Genomic DNA, 24,449 nt, shown 5'->3' on the forward strand with positions numbered 1-24,449 from the left:
CACAAATTAATCCTGACTGCCCCTGAGTGATAGTTCTGAAGTTTCAGGTTGTTCCGTCTGATGATTTCTTACCATCGTAACTAATAAATTATTTCTTTCAAATCTGAAATGAACATGTACTTCAGCCTTTACTGACTGGTATCCAATACAATAACACAGATTAATTTATATTTTAAGATGATACAAGGAGAAATGTATATACAGTAATACCTTGACATAAGATACCCCTAGAGGCAATGCCTCGGCTTAACGATGGGGGTAGAAATACCACCATACCCCGGCTAACAATGGTCAAACCCTGGGTTAACGATGGGCTTTTATTTTTTTTACTGATTTTGATGATATTTCAGACTAAAATTGTGTGTTTTGGTTGATTTATAAACTGTTTTTAGAGTAAAATTAACATGTTTTTGCCACAGGTGGGGTGAACATTGTGATTTGGGGGTATAGTTTACTAAACTTGACTTTTTCCAGACTTATATCTGACGATTTTCAGATTTTATTTGTTGGGTTTCGTGAGTTATTTACAGGTGTTAGGCTTAGGTTAGCTTCTTTAACAGCTGTTAGGCCATTTAGAATGGCTTTAAACTTGTTTTGGGGCTCATTTGGGTGGGTTTTGGACTCGGCTGGGGGGAAACCTAAGACTAAAAAATGCATCCCATTACTATACATATTAAACCTACCTCGATATATGATACCATGCCTAACGATGGGTTTTTACCTAACCAACTGCATTGTTAAACTGGGGTATACCTGTATTATCACTCCAGTGAAAACTTCTGGATACTCTGCCATCACTTCTTAGCGCAACTGTACATGTCCACTCTAACCCCACAACATTATCAAATGAAATGAATAATACTGCCTTACCTGTAGCATGAAGCAAACATGCGTTTGTCTTTAAGGTTGTTGAGGTATATTGAGGCCATCTTGTCCCTTGCCTGAAGGTAGTACTGCTGTGATGGCTCAACAGCACGAAGGAGTGATAGAGCATGCTGAGCATCACCACGAGCTAGGGCAAGATCAGCATTGGCCATGTTCAGGCGCACCTCCTCTCCTGTGCCCTATAGATAAATGTCCAAAGAGACTGGTTTAAAGGCTTTTCATCTATTCAGTTGACGGTGTATGATTACAGTAACATAAATTAGTCAGCAATTCAAAATGACCTACATTTGATATCCTCTGTTCTAATGGAGAAAACAGTCAAAAATATAATACAGTGATCCCTTGGTTGTAGCACACATTGTTATAGAGCACACATTGTTATAGAGGTTTCTGTTGTCACTGAGATATGAAAGTCTGCACTCTTGCCATTATACTGTATTTTTCAGCTCAAAAACATCATTATCACACGGCTGAGGTTGTTCATGCCAATAATGTTAATGCAGGGTCTGGGGCTTTTGATGGGTTTGAGGGATGTAAAGATGAGACCTTACTCAAAGAGTTAATTCTAGGTGGTAGAGATCACTAACTTTCCACCCCCTAGCCATGGAACCTCCTTACCTCAAACCCATCTCTAAGTTTTTCTGTGGTATGTGTTTCTTCCTTATTGTGCCTCTTTCATCATTTTCTATTAAGATAATCATGCCTATGTGTGTTTCTGGTACTTGCCATAACAGTATGTATTTAGAAGGCTTAAACTGTTGTAAAATGGAAAATCTGACCTTGCACCTGGGGTGCCTGGTACCAGTTAGGATAAATCCCACAGGTTCTGTGTATTCATTATCACACTATTCAGTTACCATGCGGCAAGTTCAGTACCAATTATTATGCACGATAACCAAGAGATCAATGTATAGCACATACTGGTAATTCAGTCCTTAAACACATGAAATACCCCCCAGAATAAAGGCATGACTGAATATACATAAAAATAACTGATTAGGAATATGATACAACAGTTTGAAAGCCAGATGAGAAAACTGACAGAAAGGCTTACCATATCAACAATGAAGGAAAAATCAATGGAGCAGAAGATACTGCACTTGGTATATAAATGAACTCAACTCAGGTGTCCCTCCACCTTATATGGTTTGATTGGTAAAATAAGTACCATGGGTAACATCCACGGGAGGAAACTGAGGAAATCTGGATGACACAGTGGCTTGGTATACCAGCATATTGAGTGAAAAAACCACCACAGGCTCAAAGGCCTAAGTTACAGAGTTGAGCACTGCAGTTAAACAACTCATGGTGTCTGCCCACACCTTTACCTACCAAAGTACTTCACTGTGGTAATCCCTAATTAGGGTTGTCACCATATGACAAGAACCATCCAGGTCAACATGAAAATTTTTCATTAGAAAATTTGTAAGATTCTCTGCTTTATTGTACAAAATACAGTATTGTAAAGCTGCTGTCGACACCCGACTCTCCGATGAGTCTCTCAAACCTCTTTTATATGCCTGTGGTGGTCACAGAAAGGTGAATACCTTCCATCCTAAAAGGTGTCTCCACTAAAATACAGGGAGAGGGAAAAATACATAAACAACAGTAATCTATTGTGCCTCTAACCTGAAATTCAGTCATGGCCTGGGTCATGATGGTGGCTGCCTCATTGGGCTGGTTGTTGAGCTGGTAAGCATCACACAACTCCAAAAACACAGATGCTCGGTCGGGTACCGTCATCTCAGCTTTGTTTCTGCTTCCCTTGGTTGCTGCCAAAGGAAAATAAATGCAGACTGTACATTTCCTGAACACCAAAGATAAAAATTATAACTGGATTAACAACGGTAATTACCCTATTACTGTATACAGTATTTTTTATAATATTATGGGTGACAGTAACCAGATTATAAGTATGGGTATCATAAAGAGAAAAATGTTAGTTGGGAAATCTGGCAAGGCCATAAGGCTCAAAATGTGACAAATTCAACTGTACTGAACAGAGGGGCATGCTGCTGAACTCAAGATAATGAGACTGATCCCAGTTGCTCTGGGATAATGCTGGGAACTAATACAGTTTGGTTCTAGTAGCTCGGTGGACATGATTTCCAGGATTCAGTATTAGTCTGCCTTCCCTTTAAAGTCTCCCCCTCCCCTAAAAAAATTGTTCTGTATCGCCAAGAACTCATTAACACTTCTATCTATCTATCTATCTATCTATTGCCAGACGCCTCAATCCCGTTTGGGGTGGCCACAAACAAATCGCCTCCAAGTTGCCCTGTCCCCCGCCATTTCACTGCCCTGCTCCCAACTCACACCCCCCTCTCTCATATACCTCTCCACCCCATCTCTGAGTCACCATTATAGGATGAGACTTTAGGACACTTTCACCACCACATAGGTACTAGATGACAGAAGGCTTTATCCAAGATTCAGAGAACTGGGCACTGTTTCTTGTCCACGGTCATGCCTAACAGGGCCTGATGATCTTCCAAGATATATGGTGTCTCATCTGCTGAAGTTGGGAAGCTCTCAACTATACAACTCTGTGCCTACATAAGGATCATGAGGATTTTATAAAGTCAGCATTCTTGCTCTTGCCACCATGACTTTCTGCACGTGTGTGGGCTTACTCAATGCAACGTGAGGAGGAAGAGGGATGTGGCTCCCACAACCAGGGCCAAGTGAACTGTGTGCCTCCAGATTCACTCCCAAGATGTCAAAACAGTGTTTTTCACAATGCATTGGAGGGGGGGGCACACTCACCATCCACTCACTCGATGTAGTGCTGCTCTTGGGTGCCTGCCCTTTCCTCTATTTTTCTTTCCATCCTTCTTTTTCTGTCTTTCTTTCCATCATTCTTTCCTCTTCCTTCTCTCTACAGGTGACTCTACACTAAGTGACAAGCCAAATGGTTTCCTGTACATCAGGAAACCATTTACTATGATGGGTGGCAACCATATAACCAAATTATGGCACCTAATGGTTAAGTGGGAAATTAAGACGCTCCAATCGGATTGAAATGGTGCAGGTTTATATCCAAGGGATGGTTGGGGTTTATTGTTCATGTAATGCCACTCAGGGATGAGTGAGGCTGGACACTATCATCTTAAATGTCAGGACCAACTTGCCTAGCCCTGGGCTCCTATGCTGCTCATGGGCCAACACTCGATTAGATGATGATGATGATGATGATTACCATCATTTTTCTCTACACTCCTACATATCGAGGTACTCTTACAGGACAGAGGAAAGGAAAGGGAAAGTGAGAAGGGCCCAAACATCGTGCACCTGAACTAGGACTAGTTTCTGCTTTTTTTTCTATATATATATAATGAGCTGACTGGAGGAGAACAGACATCTCCAATGCTTAGCTCTGATAATCTGTGATGTCATCACTGGGGTCAAATGCCACGAACCCTGTTATGTCAGTCCAGGTTATGGTCTAAAGCCCAGTGCCTGGTGATTGGTGCCCTTCCTATCAAAATCCTTGTACGGCTCACCCCTTTCTAAAACCTCTCCCTATGTACTGAGGCATTACATGATGGCCTCACATCCAACATGCATTTTTTTGGTACTACTTGCCTATAGTATGGTACTCACTCAAAATTTTCAGTAAAAAAGAAATTACAGTAGTACCAAAAACTTACAATACAGTAGTTCAGTTTGTTTGTGCAAATGTACATGAAATCCGAGGAGAGTCTTTAGGGAGGATCCATTACTCTGGGAAGGTGAAAGGTGATGTCACCCAGCATCAGTCCCCTTGTGCTCACCAGTGTGCTAACAGCATAATAATGTGTTGGGTGGTACCACTATTTCTTTTTCTGTGTGTGTGTGTGTGTGTGTGTGTGTGTGTGTGTGTGTGTGTGTGTGTGTGTGTGTGTGTGTGTGTGTGTGTGTGCGTGTTGGATGGTACCAATGTTTGTGTGTGTGTGTGTGTGTGTGTGTGTGTGTGTGTGTGTGTGTGTGTGTGTGTGCACGTGTTGGATGGTACCAATGTTTGTGTGTGTGTGTGTGTGTGTGTGTGTGTGTGTGTGTGTGTGTGTGTGTGTGTGTGTGTGTGTGTGTGTGTGTGTGTGTGTGTGTGTGTGTGTGTGTGTATGTGTACACCTATCCTTACTCCTCATGCTTAATAATTAGACATGAGTAAGGATTGCAATTTTGTGTTTGCCTATCACTATTTACAACAATGACTTCACCCAGAGTCTTGACTGATCTAAATAATTTTACCCATACGGTTTATTATTTCTTCAGGTCAGTATTGCAGTGCTCTCTGATCTAATTACAATACTGGACAGGAGGCTGCTGTAATTGGAAACAAAATGCACTGCACCCACTCCCCGGCTCAGAGTCTAGGATGATTCCTCTCATCATCACCATTTTTAATGTCTGAGTTGTGTTTCCAAGAAAAGGGAACGTAAAATAAAAAATCTTTAAACAAAGTAATTAACAATTAAAATACAATATAGTACATCCATCCATCATCCAATCCTACGTTGCCCCATGAGGAGCGTAGGAGCCCGGGGATAATGTTACCAAACTCTGAGACTTACTGGTAGGGCGAGTGTTGGCAATATTGAGACAGGCCTTGAGCGTATTGATGGCTTCTTGAAACTGGCCCTGTTTTTTCAGCACTCGGGCTCTTACAAGGTGATATGTTGGCTGCTCTCTTACCTGAACAACAAGGGAGGCAAATTTTCCATTAACTTGTGGTAACCTCATCATTAATTTACGAACTCATGCTAACTTATCACTAAATTATGTAGGTTATCATAAAGTGTAATAAACCTGCGCTATATCAGACTCTGCTTTCAACAGATGCTTCAGGTTTACTGAAAGTTCTTCTCTGTAAGAAATTAGTCTTGCAAAAATTAATAGGTAATAAGTAACATCCTCAATTTTAGTTAAAAAAAAAAAAAAAAAAAAAAAAAATTCTTACAAATAAAGCTGAACAAGAATGACATTAGTAAAACTCAATCTGAGATATTTTGACACATCACATTAAAAAAAATTGAGGGTAAAGTAATACTCAGTATGATGACTGGTTCAGACTTATCCAGCTAAGTATTTGAAAAACTGGGGCAGATGAGGAAAGTTTAAAAGATGAACACCACTGACTCAATCCTGTTTAGATGAGCGATATGTGGTATGCCTCCTCACACAAGAACTGTAGTTGCTTCACAGAGAGATGAGTAAGGACTCTGTATAAAGTCAGCAACTAAACTGGGTTAAAGAAAGCATGAAGCTGATTCAGTTCATCTAACCTCTGTAAAAGGTAATTTTGAGTGGGAAAAGAAAGCATGGAACTGGCTCAGCACACCTAACAGCTAAATTAATTTTGGATGGGAAAAGAACGTATGGAACTGATTCAGCAAATCTAACCTCTGTATAGTTAACGGTGTGAAAAGAATGAACTGAAATGATTCAGCAAATCTAACCTCTGTAAAGTTAACTTCAGGTGTGAAAAGATTGCATGAAACTAATTCAGCACACCTAACCTCAGTAAAGTTAATTTTTAGTGGAAATAATAATAATACAGTAATAGTAATAATAATATGGTCTTTTGTTTCTCAAAAGCACCAGTTTTTCCATAGGGAATTCACTAGTGCTCGACACACATATATATATTATTTTTACAATTACATGTACAAGAATTGTGACTTCTCTCATATACAATAAAAACTTCATCAATAAAAAAATATGAAGGTGGCAATAATTAAACCCTATAATCATCTGTTACAGTACCTCTCTCCAGGTCATAGCACTTTGAAAAAAGAAAGGCTTTCAGCTGTCTCTTAAATGATTCAGCAGAAGAAAGTTGTCTCATGGACAACGGCAATCTATTATATAATCTAGGCGCTCTATCCACAAAAGAACAACCAGAGAAAGATGACTGGTGAAAGGCTCCAGGCTTGTCAAGACGCAAGGCATCATCTTCACTACATAACATCACACCTGGGTGTGCCGATGGAAGTTTTAACAATTCAGCAAGATACTTTGGTTCACCAAACTTAAGAACCTTGAATGTAATAAGACATGGTTTAAATTTCATTCATGCCTATACTGGTAACCAGTACAGATCAATTAGGAACGGGATAGTCAAGGTTCTCAGGGAGAGACCAAAGATAAGCCGTGCTGCCCCGTTCAACACAGACTGAACTTTTGTTAGTACATTATGTGGAAGACCAATCCACAGTGAACTGCAATAATCAACACGAGATAAGACCACTGCATGGACCAATGTTAAGAGGCAACATCTATTCAGGAATTTTCTAAGAGTACAGATTTCCGATATGCAAGTTACACCCTCTGGCAACTTGATTAACATGTTCTTTGTAATTTAACTCTGAATTAAAATAAACACCCAGATTTTGAACATAACTGACTAGATGAAGCTGCGACACACTAATGTTCAAAGCCAGGGCATTATCAGTGTTGTCACCTCTTCTGTTTCCTCTGATGATGATGATGATCTCAGTTTTATCATCAGCTTAAGTTTCCTCCTTGCCATCCAAATCTTAATATCAGACAGTAGGGATTCAAACTTAGTCCTGGTGTCGTTAATATCTGACATCTTAAAATAAAGCTGAGTGTTGTCAGCATAAAAATGATAGTGAGAGCAGTGGAAATGAGTTACTTGAGAGGAGCATGTGGAGTGACATGGAGGGACAGGTTGACGAATGAAGAAGTGAAGGAATGTTGTGGGGTGGATGTGGACGTGGTTGAGAAGATTAGGAGAAATACAATGAGGTGGTTTGGACATGTGGAGAGAATGGAGAATGAAAGACTGACTAAGAGGGTGTATGTAGGTGAGGTGGAGGGAGGGAGAGGGAGGGGTAGACCAAGTATGAGGTGGAGGGATGGAGTTGAGAGGTATATGAGGGAAGGGGGTTGAGTTGGGAGGAGGGTAGTCAAATGGTGGGTGACAGAGCGACTTGGAGGCGTTTTGTCTGCGGCCACCCTTTGCAAGATTAGGGTGTCAGGCTATAGATAGATAGATAGAACTATTTGCTCAGGTTTGTTGTACTGTTTTGAATCATTTTACATATTCTTTGCCTTTTACAAGCATAGTAGGAAAGTTTTCTGTGTTCAAGTGATGCTTTCGTAGGTGGAAAGGCCTACCTTCCCTTCCTGCTAATCAGCTCATACGAGATGTGAATGGCAGGTTGTCTCGCATTTCAACCCTCACTGTCCAGCCTGTACACTCAAGGAATGACGTTTATCTCACTTAGGTCTGAAAACTGAAACTCTTGCCCCCCCTTTCCAACAAACTCCACCACCCAGACTACAAAAATAAGTCGATACTACCATAAACACAATAAACACCGAAAAATGCAAAATAAATTCTTAATTTTTTAACATTCAAACTTCGCATATTATGTACTGAAAAACTTCAAAATACGCATATCTAGTTATTTCACACCTTTTCAGCGCCACTGACACTGTTTTTTGGTTAAAAGAAAGTGCGATGTTGCATCACTGCAATACCTACGTGTGACTAGTATCAGCTGCCTAAGAGTATGCAACTTCCGTGTTCGACTGCACACCACAGGATGGGTCTAGGAAGCTGAAATTTGCACTGCCTTGTGCATCAGAACTTCTTCAATATGGCAAGGGGAAAAAAAAACAATTTTTGAAACTTCAGAAAATGGCTCCGGCATCGGCCAGGGGCGCACGTAAAATTCCAGACCTACGGCCACGTGGGGGTTATACCAAAAGTCAGTTTCCAATTTTGTGGTGCACAGGCTCAAGCTGGACTTGAGCTGTGCTTTAGCCAGACTTGAGCCAATTCGAGCCCCCCTGGAGCTAGCTTGAGGTAGCTTGAGACCAGAAGTATGATGTCATATATAAATAAAGATGGCGCCTTCTCTTGTGTTATAAGTGCCGTTCTCACTTTTCTTTTTTAATACACCATGAGTAAGAAGTTTGCACAGATTGATGATGATATACACATATGTTAAGTCACTGGATGCACATTAGAGAACATTATGTACCTAGTGTGATAAGTATACGTAGTGCAAAGTGTATGTGGTTCAGTGGCCCTACCTCTCTTGTGTATTGTAAGTACACTGATAATATAATGGATTTTTACACTTATAATTAATGCCTACGAATCTTCAGACATTATGTGATCATTGCAAAGAGAAATGCTTAGCTCTGACTTCGCTTTCTGCCAAGGTGTTTTCAGTCATCAGCTGATTGGGGTGTTTGTTTACACTGGTCAGTCGGAGGCACGAGAGTATTATTTCGGGGCCACTTCAGCATAAGCCAAAGAACGAAGCCAGGCTTGAGCCTAAAGTCTCACAAAAACGCGCCTTGCCATCAATCAACTCTTGCACAAGCTTTGCCACCAACATAAAAATTATAGCATTCAACAGATTTCCTTCCATCACACATATGCAAAACCTTTCATAATCCTTCCATATTCATCTTATATGAATTTCTGAATCCATAAATGCCCTAAATTCTTCATATTACATCTCATATGTCTTGACCACTCTGTCTTATTGTTAATATTTTAAAGACATTGTGATAACAACATAAGAAAAAATTTGGTGAATTATATTCTTTGTGCAGAAATATAGCAAGTTGAAAAAAAAAAAAAAAGTCTAACCTGGAAGTTGTAAGAGAGGCCCACTTCAAGACTTTGCTGAGCCTGTTTGTAGTTACCCTGATACAGCTGGATCTGGGCCATCAGAAGGTGGGCCTCAGAACTGGTTGAGTCTGCAGAACATGAATACTAATTTGTAACATTATATTCATATACAGTAATATCAAGTCTGCAGAACATGAGTACTATGCTGTAATATTATTTTCATGTGATACAGAATCTCTAGAACATGAGTATTAATCTGTAATATTATTTTCACATAACATAAAGTCTGCAGAACATTAGTAATAATCTGTGATATTATTTTCACATAATACTGAATCTGTAGAAAAGGGGCACCAATGTGTAATATAATTTTTACATAACAGGTATGACCTTGATGGTGCTTTATTCAGAATACTTCACACTCACTACATACAAATGAAGTGGCTGAAAACCATACATAATCCAAATCCCTGAAACATGATAAATTTAACACCTTTCAGATCAAACTAATTTAGAACAAATCTTACGGAAGGTACCCCAAGTTTCCCCTTCAATCTCTATTACCATCCAACTTTTCAGGAATACAGTAGTTTATTTTCAGCTACACATAACAATCTTTAAAAATTAGTTAGTCCTGTGTTTATAGGTTACAGTACATCAGATCTACTTTTTTTTTTTTTTTTTTTTTTTTTTAAATGGCATTTCCAGCACAAATTTCATATAAGTGAGATATCTATAATGTAAATGCATGTTCATGCATATGCTTCCTGTACAGCTGACCCTCATTATACAATAAAATGGTATGCAATGAAAATTTATGAAATGGCAGAAAAAGAGAGGATCATTTTTCGATATGTATAATACTGTTTTCTATCAACCTATAGCCAAATGCCATAATCCAGTATGGGGTGGCCGTCTGTCTTTGAGTAACACGTTTTACTGGTAGAGGCATTAATCCTCTGCCAACCCACTTGTTGAGACATAGGGAACAAGTATGAGCTGGTTATATGGTTACCACCCAGCGTTGTAAATGGTTTCCTTGTTTACAGGAAACCATTAGGCTTGTCACTCAATGTAAAGTCACCTGAAAAAGAAAGAAAAGGAATACAGAGGGACAGGAAAGATGGAAGGAATAGGAAGACTGGAAGGCACCACCTACCACACACACACCATTTTTGTTCATACAAATGCAGTAAAACCTCATTACATCAGACTAATTGGGACCTAAGCTATCCAAAAAAAAGAGTGAAATTCCGATAAAAGCAACATCTGGACTTCCTCCTACTAACCTGGACTTTTTCCGATACATCAGACATTTCTCTAGATCGGACCAAAGGTTTTTAAACTGTTTTCGCTACCACTGAAGTACTGTACTGCATTATACACTCACTACAATAATCAAACGGTACAGTATAAAGCAGAGTCTCGATTTACGACAAATAGAAACAACGTTCTTACAATAACAGGGACATTTATTTTCTTCCATAATTACTTAATAGCATGGTTAAATCGCTCAACTGCATGTGAGAAACTATGTGGAAAATGGGTGTGTTAGGGTTCTGGATTTCCAGATGACTGCATTTATTTACAATTCGTGTGTTATGCATTTGTTGGTTGCCGACTACTTCCATGACCCGACCTGACCTACGCGACCCATGTCCCACACCATCTGCCAGTTCCACAGCCTGCCTCAGTGCTGTGTGGATGGTCGCTGTGATAAGAAGCATTTATTTGCTTATTTCCTTACTCCTCATTTCCTCTCAGAACTCTGTACATGTGGTTCCAAACTAACTTAAGTTATACCTAAGCACCCTGAAAGTGCTATGAACACAAGAAAAGCATTTATCCCAAAGGAAAATGTAAAACTGTTGGACAAAGTGGCGTGTGGACTGGGAGCTTAAATGCAAACAATCAGACAGATAAAATGTGTCAGGAGCGTTTACGATGTGGATAGTTTCTTTGTTGGAAAAAAAAAAAAGTTAATGATGAAGGAGCAGTTAAATTCATGTTTTTGCCTTTAGTGCAATGAGTGTGAAAAAAGTACAGGCTTTGTGTCCGATCTTTGTTATGAACCGACAGTCTTGGGTCGAGAAAATGCGGCTCTTACGGTATGTGAAGACACTACATGTTGATGTAAATACTGTACTGTAATTAAGAAAGATAATTATGTGAGTTCAGTTCTTGTGAATTATACTGTCATACAAATTATACTGCTTGGCTGACTTGTTTATTTTTCACGATTACTTCATTCAAGTGTATCTGAGAAGTGAGAAGTACACAATCACTCCATGTTGCAACTTCAGTATAGTTTTTTTTTTTTCCTTTACTGTTGATGACTAAATACATTCAAAAATAGTTTCACACTGCATGTTTTTTTTCTAGTGAGCACCCAAAATGATTCCTGGTGAAATATGCGTGATGCTGGGCGGTCATTATTCATGTGTTGATTGGGTCAAAAGTTTTTGCTTGATTGGTAATGAGGATTTTCAAGGGGCTTAGCAGCAATCCTTGGTGGTTGAAATTTTTAAGGGGAGTATTAGGGGGCAAACCTAGTTGGTTAGGTTAGGTTAGAATGCACTGATGTGTCCAGTCAGTGAGATCGTACATAAACACACCGTCTTGCGTGTCGTAAGCCAGACATACATGTGATAACTTATCTTTAAATACATTTTCAACAAAAAATATGGGGCTCCTAGAGCCTAAACACTTATTTTGCATGTAAATATATGTCACGTTTTAGCGCAAAATTGATTTTGCACGAGGTTCTGCATAACATATCTCATGTTGTATGAAGTATGTCCTGTACAGTATATACTGTATAATAATAATGTACAGTAAAGTATATGTGTGTGTGTGTGTGTGTGTGTGTGTGTGTAAGAAATCATTTACCTATACTGTCCAAGACATGCTGCAAGGCTGCAGCAGCACTTTTGACCTCCCCTGTAATAAATTTCAACCGAGCTGAGGTGACCAGTGCTGTTAGTAGAGCAGGACATGCACGAGTGATGGCCTCCAACACCAGCAGTGCCCGTGTAACCACCTTAGGAACATTTTGAGCCATTCCCTCTCTTACACTGGGCTGGAAAAGAACATGACAAGATGTAGATAATAACTCAGAGAACAATATTTTATGAGAATGAATACATGTGGAGAGGATGGAGGGTGAGAGACTGATGAGGAGAGTGTATGTGAGTGAGGTGGAGGGGGGAAAAGGGAGGGGGAGGCCAAGGATGAGATGGAGGGATGGGGTGGAGAGGTATATGAGAGAGGGGGGTGTGAGTTGGGAGCAGGGCAGTGAAATGGCGGGGGACAGGGCGAGGTGGAGGCGATTTGTTTGTGGCCACCCTGTACGGGATTGAGGCATCTGGCAATAGATAGATAGATAGACAGAATACAGGATGCTTAAACTACATCCATCCATCCATCATCCAATCCTACGTTGCCCTATGAGAAGTGTAGGAGCCCGGGGTTAAGCAGATTGGTCCTTACATTTAAGATGAAAGTGACCAGCCTCACTCATCCATTAGTGGTACCAAGCGAGCATTGGTATATAAACCTTCACTGGCTATAAACCACCCTTTGGATATAAACCTTCAATGGCTCAATCTGATCGGAGCGCCTTAATTACCCACTAAACCACCAGGCACCAAAATTTGCTTATATGGTTACCACCCAGCATAGTAAATTGTTTCCCAGTGTACAAGAGACCATTTGGCTTGTCACTTAGTGTAGAGTCACTCACAGGTAGAACAAAGAGGAAAGAATGAAGGAAAAAAAGACAGAAGAGGAAATGTAAAGTCACACGAAGGCAGAAGGACGAGGAAAGAATGAAGGAAAGAAAGGCAGAAGAGGATGGAAGGAAAGAAGGATGGAGGAGAGGAAAGGGCAGACACCTGAGAGCAGCACTACATCAAATTGATGGTGAGTGCCCCCACCTACCAATAACATTAAAAAATAAATTAGAAGTAAGAAACTGAACACTTGGCATACTTTTCCCACATATGTGGTGTTCCTGGCATAGCTTACAGCCACCGCACACTGAGAAGCTGTGCATACTGAGCCTTTATGTATGGAGGGCTGCCATTCAAAAAGTTCCTTGTTAACTGAATTTCCTACAAGTTAAATGAATTTTCATTTCTAGGCCAGAATGAGGGCAAGTAGCTACTGTATAATGATATAGTTAATGATATCCTTTAAGAATTTACATTACGGTCCTTTACCTGAGTTGGTGCATAAAGAAGGCATTCATTGACAATGAGAAGCAAGAAGTCTGGGTTGAGAGCGGCCAAGTAGGTGGCCCCAAACATCATGCCCCGGTGATTTTTAAAGTGGTTATCAATGGCCTCATCCAGCAAACCTATTAAAAAAAAAAATACAAAGGTCACTGAAGTATTTTGGGGGCTAAACATGAAATATCAACTTTCAATAAGTAAACTTCCTCATAACCGGAGTTTTATTACCTGGAAAACAGTATAGATTGTACCCAGAATGAATATTTTGCAAAAAAAAATTTAAATGGGAAACTGCACGGGCATTTTAGTTCACATGGGCATCATTTATCTAGAGGCGGCCTTCCCACTCGCCTCATTATGTCCCAGTGATCACATGTTGACACTGGTCAGTTCTCTGCTCTCCTTGTGTTTACTAGCTCTAATTTTGTTTCTCTGCTTTCTATGGTACCTATATTTCCTTTCTCTGTCCGGCCATGACGAATCATCCTCCAGCAAACCAGCTCAAGAAAGTAATGACACTCGATAAGAAAAGTGAGATCCTATTATGAACTGATGATGGGTGGGCACTATGAGCTTTCAACGTTTACATTTCCTGATATTAAGTAGTCTCATAATGAACTCATGCCTTACTCTAAAGACTTTGACAGCCACTATCACAGCATCAAAGTTGAAATGTGTTTGAGCTGTTTTAGGGTATGTTAGTACTCCAAGGAAAATGTATTTGTGTTGTTTTTGGATATTTTGTAGATTAACCTGCATATCTGGAATGCCCTTGGTTGAATTATAAGGAAGTGTACTATAATTACACAGACTGATTAATCATAAATCCCAAGGCATACAGACTAACAATTTTACCACCTTAACTGGAGCTGGAAAGGGCTACCTTCCAGTAGTGGAAGTGGAAGGGAGCTGAAGGATGTTTGTATAACCTGCCAATGGAGCTACTGGTTATATCAGTGCCATCACATGAAGGTGTCCCTCTCCAACACCTCCCCAAACAGTAATAAATATGGTAACTGAGATTATGGCAACAAAATCTTCCCAGCAGATTCTGAATGAATCCAAATTATATCTGTGTGCAATAAAACAAGCTCTGCAGCACTCCTAGGTACAGTACTTGGTTAAAATAATTAGTACTAGAAGCTGATCCAGAGAGGTCCTCCACAGGGCTCCACATAACATGCTCCCATTATGGCCATATTCAACCATATGTTAATTCAATGGATATCTGTACCTAAAGTATAATTCTTTTTCCAGCTTCCCTTATGCAATTCCTCTTTTGTTTATCACTGTACATTCATTCATTCATTCATTCATTCATTCGGCTCCCAGGTAGGCATTTAGCCTGTCAGGTGGATCAGCCGTCTCCAGTTGGTTCTCTCAAAGGCCTCTTGATTTCTCAATGCTTCGATGTTATCCATACCTCGTCTGTCCAACAGTTCCTCCACACCATCTCTCCATCTTTTCCGAGGTCTTCCGACTGATCTTCTGCCATCAGGTCTCCAATTCCATCTCTCCTTCACTATTCTTGACTCGTCCATCCTCTCAACATGTCCTAGCCATCTCAGTTGTGAATTTTCGATTACTTTTCTCACCGATGTTACTCCAACCATTTCTCTTATTGTTTCATTCCTGATTCTGTCTCTCCTTGTTTTGTTCACTATTGCTCTCAGTGGTCTCATTTCTGCTGCTTGAACTCTGCTCCAGTCTCGGGTTGTCAGAGTCCAGCTCTCAGATGCGTATGTGAGTATAGGTGTTAAAATAGACTGGAATATAGTTCTCTTTGCCTCCAGTGGTACATATCTGTCTTTGAGTATTGGATATAGAGAGCATACACATCTGCTATATTTAGTTATCCTTTCGGTGATCTCTCTCTTATTCTTATCTCCCTCCTTCGTGAAAATACACCCCAGATGTTTTACAAGTTCTACTTCTTTGACCTGATCGCCCCCAACTACTATATCATCCGCGTCATCATTTTGCTTTTTCACAGTGAGTATTTCTGTTTTGTTTATGTTTATTGTTACTCCTGCTTCTTCAAAACATTCCCTCCAGCACTCCAAAGCTCTTGTTAGTTGTGGCCGGCTATTACTCCAACATGCGATGTCGTCTGCGTAGGCCAATATATCCCCTTGCTCTTCATTTCCAAACCTTTCCTTGAATCTCTTAATTATCATGTCCATATAAGCAATAAACAGTAATGGGGATAGTACACTTCCTTGTTTCACCCCAGTTTCCACTTCAAACCAAGTATCTTTTTCATACCCCGTTCGAACCTTACATTGATGAGGGTCATATGTACTCTTAATGGCCCTCTTCAATCTCCCAGTGATTCCATATTCCTCTACAAGACACCTCCAAAGCTTTTTCCTAGGAATTGAGTCAAAAGCCTTTGACAGGTCAATAAAGGCAACATATAGGTCCTTGTTATACTCCCAGCATTTTTCCATCACCATTCTGAGTACAAATACCGGGTCCGACGTGCTTCTGTCCTTCCTGTACCCAAACTGCTCTTCTCCTAGTCTGTCTTCAATTATAGATCTTGCTCTTTTCTCTATAATTCTTTCGTAGAGTTTAGCTATGTGGTTTATAAGCGATATGCCTCTGTAATTATTACACAGTCCCGAATCACCCTTTCCTTTAAATATGGGCACTATGATGGTTTTGCCCCAATCCGGTGGAATTTTTCCATTTACCCATGCTTCATTGACCACTCTTAACACTGTTTCTTTTAGTCGATTACTTCCATTCTTGATCAATTCAATAGGTATTCCATCGCTGCCTGGTGATTTATCGTTCTTCATCTTTATCAAAGAGTCCTCGAGTTCTCTCATTGTTATTAAGTCATCAATTTCGTCCTGTGCTTCATACTCTGCACCCAATCCATCTCTGTACTCCTCAAGATCTACTGTCTCTCTGTACAGATACCTGAAATCCAACACACAACAATGTGATTCTCAGTTTACTTGTAGTCTATACGACATACTATACAGACTCACCAAGGATAACATCTGAGGGTTGATTCTTCATACGTCCCAGGACAGCTGACAGGTAGAGGATGTCAGGTGAGGCTCCCAAACTTCGCTGAACCTACAGTATGTATGATACACAGAAACTGTCATTATTATTAAAACATTATTCAGCTTCTATGAAGTTAAATGAACACCTGCTAGAAGGTGAAGGAATAAATCTAACAAAACGTGAGTGAAAAGTAAATAAAGATGACTTCATGGAGAACCGTATGAATATCAGTGCATGTAATTCAATACTGCTACACAGTAAGTTTATTCACATAAATTCTGTCTGGTTTAACATTAGTGATTGTACAAGACAAAGTTGTGTAATTATAATGTAAATAAATAAATAAATATATATTCGTTTTCATTTCGTTTATTAAGACACTAATGTACTTGCATGAGACGGCCTTGGCCACCTAATGTTGGCTCTCCATGCAGCTTGATCTCTGGCAGCCTCCCTATTCAATCCCATTTCCCTGAGATCACACACTATGATCTCATCCCAGGTCTTTTTCGGTCTGCCTCTCACATTTACACTTCTCATTTTCAGAACCCAATTGTCATCTCCCATCTTCTCCACATGCCCAAACCAACTCAATCTACCTCTCCTCATCACAACACCAATATGTAGCATATCAAAGACACTATATATATGGGCAGAAACATTCCAAGCCTCTCTCAGTTTAGCCAACAGAAGAAAATAATAGGTAAAAGATGTGAAACATCAGGTAAACTTCTGTCCCAGAGTGTATCTCCAAGAATGAGATACATATTAGTCCTAATCGACAATTGAAATGCAGTTTTTTAAAATGTGGTGACAGGACACTAATCAATTCTCAACATCGTTCATACCTCCTTCAGGAACTCTAGCTGCTGTTCAGCAACATCCACCTGTCCATCCAACAGCTGACAAGAGATGATACCTGACCCACAGAATATCCATTAGATTACTGAAGTAACAATAACCTATGTTCATGTGTACCAATTTAATGCATACTTTAAAGCTCAGTTGCTAATTATTAACTTTAAACTTAATACAGTAAGGCTGTATATTGAAAAGGTTCATTAGCATCATCATTCTAAGTCTATTTCCCACTGATACAGTATAAAGAATGGATACAATACAGTTACAGGAAACTGAAAGTGACAGATACAGGAACACTTTTCAAAGGTGCTTGTTGAACAGGCTGTATATTTCAATGATTCACTCAAACCCATAAAATTCTCAAATCCACCCCACTGGCAAAAAACCTGTTTCATTGAATTAAAGTCGTCTGCAACCTTTTAAAGGTAGAAACCATCCTGTCAACTTTCAAATTATTATTACAGTATTGAAAAAACAAAAAAAAAAAAGCAACTCTTTTCACACACATCTCCATGCATGCTTTACTAACCCTGACTGAAAAAAAAACTGTCCACCTATACACTAATAACTCACCAGTCAGAGCTGCAACTGAGGATTCATCCAGTTTGGTGGCATTCTTGTAATATTTTGTAGCTTCCTTGTTGCGCCCTTGGAGAAGACACTGGTATCCCACTTCAGTCAGGTACTCTGCACTGCCTGTGTCCACTTTGGCTGCTTTACTTGCCATCATAAGCGTCTCCTCTAGTACCAAACGGTTTCGTCCACACTAAAAACACCAAGTACAAAACAGTCAAGTTTTTGACAGCCAAAAAAGCCATTTTTCTCTCTGAGAATGATGGAGACACTCAATTGGATGAAGCTAACTCTCCATCAGGGTGTTTCATGACAGTGGCTGATGGATGAAGTGGAAGAAGTTCAATCCATATTGATGCCCCTGTTCCAGTTAACAGGGAAACTCATCTGACCAAGTTTCAACAATATCAGAACAGGTTTGGGAGTCCCAAGATTTGATGCTTCACATTGCTTACCGGTAGTTAACTGCCTTGCTTCCTGATGCAAAGGTGTATTGAACTCATTCTTCCATGTCACTTGTCAAGTTTTGTCCTATAGCTGTGTATCTGTATTTTTATTTATATATTTCCTCTTATTAAACAAGGCAACTTGAAGCAAGAAAGAGGTCTGGCTCATCAGAAACTTGAATGAGGAGATTATGGGCAGCCACCTCCCAATGAAGTTATAAGTCTTGCAAAAGTACTTCTTCCATCAAAAAGAAGAACACCTATGATGACAAAAATGTCTGAACTTTTGTTTGGATGCTGTCATGGTGTTTTGAGAAAAAGCAAGGATCCCTACTAGAAGACATCACAGCACCCTTTGGAAAATGGGAGCTCTGCTCAAACATTATGGCAAGTTGGTGAAAAGCAGGAAAAGACCTGAGGAGGGCTGTTGTATTTCAGAGGACACGTTCAAGGAGGAACACAAAAATTAAATCCTCAATATTAGCCACTTCAATGCTCTTTATGTTATGACAAATGAGGAAGGCAAGCTCTTCTACAAGACTCAGCATAGTAGGAAAGGATGTCAAGAGAAACAGAAGGAGAGGTAACACTGGGAACTTGAGTGGGTCAACACTGTTACAGAAACTGCTACACTTATTGACAGCTTCTTGTCCTTGGCAGCACCATTTGATGGATACTGATCCCTTCTTCGTGGTTTTCATGTCTGTTTTATGTTCTTCTAGGAAGTGGTCACGGCACCTCATCATTCAGGATGTGGGTGTCGCATACAACTGGATAAAGCAGCTTTCAAGAAAAGACAGGATCTTCTGAAGAAGCAGATGGATGTGATGAAGTGATGAGTCCGTGCTCTCTGACGTAAGGCATGATTTCTTGGGACCCCTTACTGTTGTCAAAGGAGCCTCATTTTTGGCCAGGGGTGATAATTACATTAAAAGAACACAGGCATCTATGTGGATTAAATAACAAAATCTGGTTCTCATTTATAAAACATCCTACTCTCACTGTATATAGGTACCTGAGAGAAAGTATGAATACAATATGGAGTTGAACCATAGGGGATACAGGACAATTTCATTATGAGTATTTGGCAAGAATTTGTGTATGACACAGTAACTCAATTAACCACTCTGCTTTCCTTCAAATCTTATAATAGGTGCAGAATAATGAAAGCTACAAAAAGACTTTGATCAATTAATGGGAGCTCCTAAGACACTCTAGGCAAGGAATATACCTAAGATTCATAAGGATGCAACTCCCAAATGTTGCAAAAGAAGCTTTAAATAAATTATGCAGTACAAAATTATCTTATGAACCCACCAGTCTTGAGAAGAGTTGTGCCATATGAACAAAGAGTGCTGCATTGTTTGGCTCACTGCGGTCCATTTCAGCATACAATGTACGGAGGTTCTGCGCAGCTTCCTCATAATTACCTTGACGACACAGTGCATGAAGAGTTCGATACTTCAATGCCTCTATGTTGTGTGGATCCATGCCCAACACCCTATAATCAATAATAAAAACAATAGCTAACAGTCAGTCTCATACTGGCCCCTTCCAAATATAGAGCCCTGAAATAAGGCTACTGAATTAACACAGTATAAGGGCAGAGGATCAGCATATGGCCCTGTTGGCATTAAACAACTGTAATATGTTCGAGGCACTTCTTACAGTTTCGAGCCCATGCGCGCAGGGCAAGGCCATCATTCAAACAGGTGTCTTTAAATTCTTTGTATACCTGTTCATCACTGCCTGCAATAATAAACACTGTGAATGAAGGTATTCCTTAAATATGAGGGGGGTACAAGTTTCAAGGTTTTCCTCCCCCCCCAGCCCCCCCAAAGAAAAAAAAAATACAGTACAGTACTTCCACAAATATTCAAATCCTACACTGAAGTAATAAACTTTAACTTTTAACCTGAAATATGCCCTTCCTTTACTTTCACACAGTCCCCAACATTATAAGCAGTAACCACTCTAAACAATTATTCAACTCTAGCTCAAAGATAAAGATCTCTTATCTGTTACTTAAGCTACCTCTTAAATGTCACATTATCTGAACCACAAAATGATCAGACATACTGGGGTAGTACAACAACAGCATAATTTTATCATGATGATGATGATGATGGTGATAAAATTACGCTGTTGTTGTTGTATATTGATAGATACATAGTCTGAACACACATACTGTACTGGATGCAATTTACCATACTATGAATAGTACACTAAGTCAGTTAACCAGCCTTCTAACCAACCTGTTGGCAGATTCAAGGCACTGCTCCCAGTCCTGCTCAGCCAAGTTGACCTTTATCTTCTCCACAAGAGGTGCGGCAAAGTTTGGATAGGCCACCACCAGCAAATTTAAAGTCTCCATTGCTTCTCGGTAAGAGCTCCGGTGTTCATGCAGCTTGGCTTTCCCAAACAAAGCATCCATATGCCTTGGAGATCTATTCAGGGATAAACATTTTAGTAGAACCATAACACTATCCATTTTACAATGCAATTTTATGAGCATCATACAAATATCAATATTAAACAGTCAAATAATTTAAAAGTACAGTAGTGTAATGTCATACTGCAGAATTTTATACTAAAACTGTTACACTGTGGTCTACAGCACCTACAGTTGAAATAAAACAGTAGTCACCTGACACTACTCCATATTTTGCGGCATTTTTTGGTAGTCATACACAACACACACAACCAGTATTTCATATTCCCTTCAGGATATAAATCACTAATTACTAAAAAGCACATACAGACATGCCCCGGTTTAACGATCTAATTGGTTAGGTAAAACCCCATCGTTAGGAGGGGTATCATACATCAGGGTACTTTTAACAGGTATTTCAATGTGGACCGTTTACTACCCTTGCGTTTACCCCCAAACCAAGTCCAAAACTCACCCAGATGAGCCCAAAAACAGGTTTAAAGGAAATCAAAATGGCCTAACAGCTGTCAAAGAAGCTAACCTAAGCCTAACACCTGTAAATAGCTCACCTAAACCAACAAATATAATCTGAATATCGTCAAATATAAGTTTGAAAAAAATCAAGCTTAGTAAACTGTATCCCAAAATGACAATGTTCACCCCACTTCCGGCACACATTGACTGAAGTCTAAAAGCAGTTTATAAATCAATCTAAACACACAATTTTAGTTTAAAATATCATCAAAATTGGTAAGAAAAATCAAAACCCATCATTAAACTGGGGTTTGGCCATCGTTTGGAGGGGTATGGTGCAATTTCTACCCCCATTAAGCCAGGGTATCACATCTAGGGGCATCGTATATCGAGGTATTACTGAATTTATGTGCTACACTCATGTACTACTAATAAGCACTGATACTGAGATCAGTCAATAATTGAGTTATTACTGACCATACTACTTAATCATGATGTGCATTTCATAATCTCTAAGTAGTCCCATCCCCTGGGTATCCACTGTATTTAAAGTGCTAAGTTTTTCAGTAAACAATATACATATTGTATAATAAATTCATAAAGAAACAGACCTTCATCAAGCCATACTACTCACTGTTCTATCACAGCATCAAAGTACTGCATAATATCCCTTGTCTTTGCATCTCTGCCAGCAGACAGCTCCACCCAACCTTTCAGAACAAGTCCATCTGTGTTGTCTGGCTGCAACTTTAGCATGCGGTCTACATATTCCCTGGCCTTATCTACACGGCCACACAGCAGCAAGAAAAAACCAGCATAGTACAGAGGCTGCCAAGAGAAAGAGATAGAAAATGACTATCAGGCTATGTTGTTTAAAAAATGAAAGGCTCTTTGATGTACAAAATGGCTTGGCCGTAGAGAAAGTCCACGGTGGATTTTAAAAGAAAGCATGATTGTGCATATTTTACGTTAAATTTTAGGAAATTTTTTTTTTTTTTCTGCACAGGTGGAGTACTCAGAATGCCAATGCTTCAGCAACTAACAGTACAGTGTATGACTAAGATATGCTTGTGGTGGTAAGAGGTGTTTATGAAGTACAGTAACTTCCTAATATGATGTCACCACTGGCATGAATATAATTCCCTACACTGTGTCTCTATCCTTCAGTGCAGGAGGAAAACAGATTGATATTACCATTTCTGATGCTTTCTTCCTTTCTTCCTTGAGTCTAGCATCCAGCTGAGCAACAGCCTCTCGATCCAGCACTTGGCAGCGTCGATGGGCATGTATCAGAGCTAACAGGGAGCCTAGCATCACCTCTCGCTCACCCTATACGGCATACATACAGTTAGTTCCTTTGTGAAGGGGAAGGAATAATCATTGCTGTTTAATACTGGTACCTAAATAGGATGACACTGCTTCAGAAAAAAAGACTACCATGACAAAAGTACTCTATAAAATTTTAACAGACTTAAGGGTGAAACTGTATGTCAGTAGTCACTACTGTATTTACTTCCATAATTCAAAAAAATTACTTGCTCTTCACAATGGGGTCAAAGACACAGTAGTGGCAAGCCTATGAAATACCTGAAGAGGCTGAAGCTGCCTGATTGCCTCTTGGGTGCGCCCCTGGAGGAGCTGTGAAAGAGCTGAATAGAAGCGGTACACTGGGTCACTTCCAAATTTCTTGGTGGCTGCAACACACATGTCTTGCATGGCTTGATAGTACTGCTCTCTCCCATAGTAATGAATTTTACCCTGGAAATAATATCTACCTGTACTGCAATGAACTGCACCAATTGATCAATCTCATAAGAAAATACAGATAAAAGTACAGGATGACCCAGAAAAACCTCCCACATTTCAAAGGTAAATGAAACAAGAAGGGTTAAAGATAATCAAAATATTAGTTGCACACATGAAATACAATTTTTTCAATACAGTTTTTATTCAATACAGTTTCTATTCATCATGTTTTAAAGACGACATCCTCCAAATGGTGGCCGTCATTGTCTATACATGCTTGGAGTTGATTTCTGAAGGCTGCCATGGCTCGACGGGTCATGTTGGGTGAAGCGGAGGCTATCTCCTGCTGAATAGCAATCTTAAGGGTTTCAAGAACACCTTGAGCTTGAAGAACTCGATGTGTGGTTTCAGCAAGATGGAGCTATGGCACACAAAGCTCGAAGATCATTGCAAGTGCTGAGGGAAATGTTTCCGGATTAGGTGATCTCATTGCGTGGTGATGTTGGGTGGCCGGCCCATTCCCCGACCTCACCCCTTGTAATTTTTTTCTGTGGGGCTACCTTAAATCATGAGTGTATACTCATCGACCCCAAACTCTTGAAGCCCTTAAGGTTGCTATTCAGCAGGGGAGAGCTGCTGCTCCACCCGACATGACCCATCGAGCCATGGCAGCCTTCAGAAATCGTATCCAAGCGTGTATAGACAACGACGGCCACCATTTGGAGGATGTCATCTTTAAAACATTATGAATAAAAACTGTATTGAAAGAAGTTTCATGTGTGCAAATAATATTTTGATTATCTTTAACCATTTTTTTTTCATTTACCTTTGAAATGTGGAAGGTTTTCCTGGGTCACCCTGTATTAGGCTGCAGCTGCACTTTCGATCAAGTCTAACATAAACCTCTGATTTTCAAACTGGCATCTTACAGTTTCTATCTTCCTATGTCTTCACCTTTACCTTCCTGTGTGTCCACTCTAAAGCTGCTGCTGTAGTCAGCTACCAATTTTCTTCTAAGGAATCCATAAGGTTCTGTCCTGTCACCAGTTCTCCTTGTTCTATTCATTAAAGACTTTCTAAGCTATACATTAAACCCCATCCACTCATACACTGATGATTTCACCCTCCACTTGCTTCTCGCAACATCCATCACAGCAGTTACCTCAACAAATATGGGATGACGC

The 24,449-nt window shown here is 39.8% G+C and overlaps 1 protein-coding gene across 1 annotated transcript in view; it reads right to left on the reverse strand.

Moving 5' to 3' along the window:
• The window catches only part of LOC145400961 (tetratricopeptide repeat protein 21B-like), a 60,556-nt gene extending 37,279 nt beyond the window's left edge, over positions 1-23,277 (reverse strand). Inside the window, exons 1-14 of the mRNA XM_080273326.1 lie at positions 23,107-23,277; positions 22,714-22,848; positions 22,154-22,347; positions 20,870-21,061; positions 19,932-20,115; positions 18,169-18,361; positions 17,583-17,653; positions 16,713-16,803; positions 13,702-13,838; positions 12,371-12,560; positions 9,500-9,609; positions 5,439-5,559; positions 2,515-2,657; positions 871-1,064 (exon numbers count right to left, since the gene is read on the reverse strand). Of these exons, the coding sequence (XP_080129452.1) occupies positions 871-1,064; positions 2,515-2,657; positions 5,439-5,559; positions 9,500-9,609; positions 12,371-12,560; positions 13,702-13,838; positions 16,713-16,803; positions 17,583-17,653; positions 18,169-18,361; positions 19,932-20,115; positions 20,870-21,061; positions 22,154-22,347; positions 22,714-22,848; positions 23,107-23,235 (2,084 nt within the window). The 5' untranslated portion in view covers positions 23,236-23,277. The remainder of the gene's footprint in view (positions 1-870; positions 1,065-2,514; positions 2,658-5,438; positions 5,560-9,499; positions 9,610-12,370; positions 12,561-13,701; positions 13,839-16,712; positions 16,804-17,582; positions 17,654-18,168; positions 18,362-19,931; positions 20,116-20,869; positions 21,062-22,153; positions 22,348-22,713; positions 22,849-23,106) is intronic.
• Between the last annotated feature and the right edge of the window lie 1,172 nt (positions 23,278-24,449).

Source organism: Coenobita brevimanus, chromosome 54 (assembly GCF_032717465.1).
Source record: "Coenobita brevimanus isolate Jiangsu-jjx chromosome 54, ASM3271746v2, whole genome shotgun sequence".
Lineage (NCBI taxonomy): Eukaryota > Metazoa > Arthropoda > Malacostraca > Decapoda > Coenobitidae > Coenobita > Coenobita brevimanus.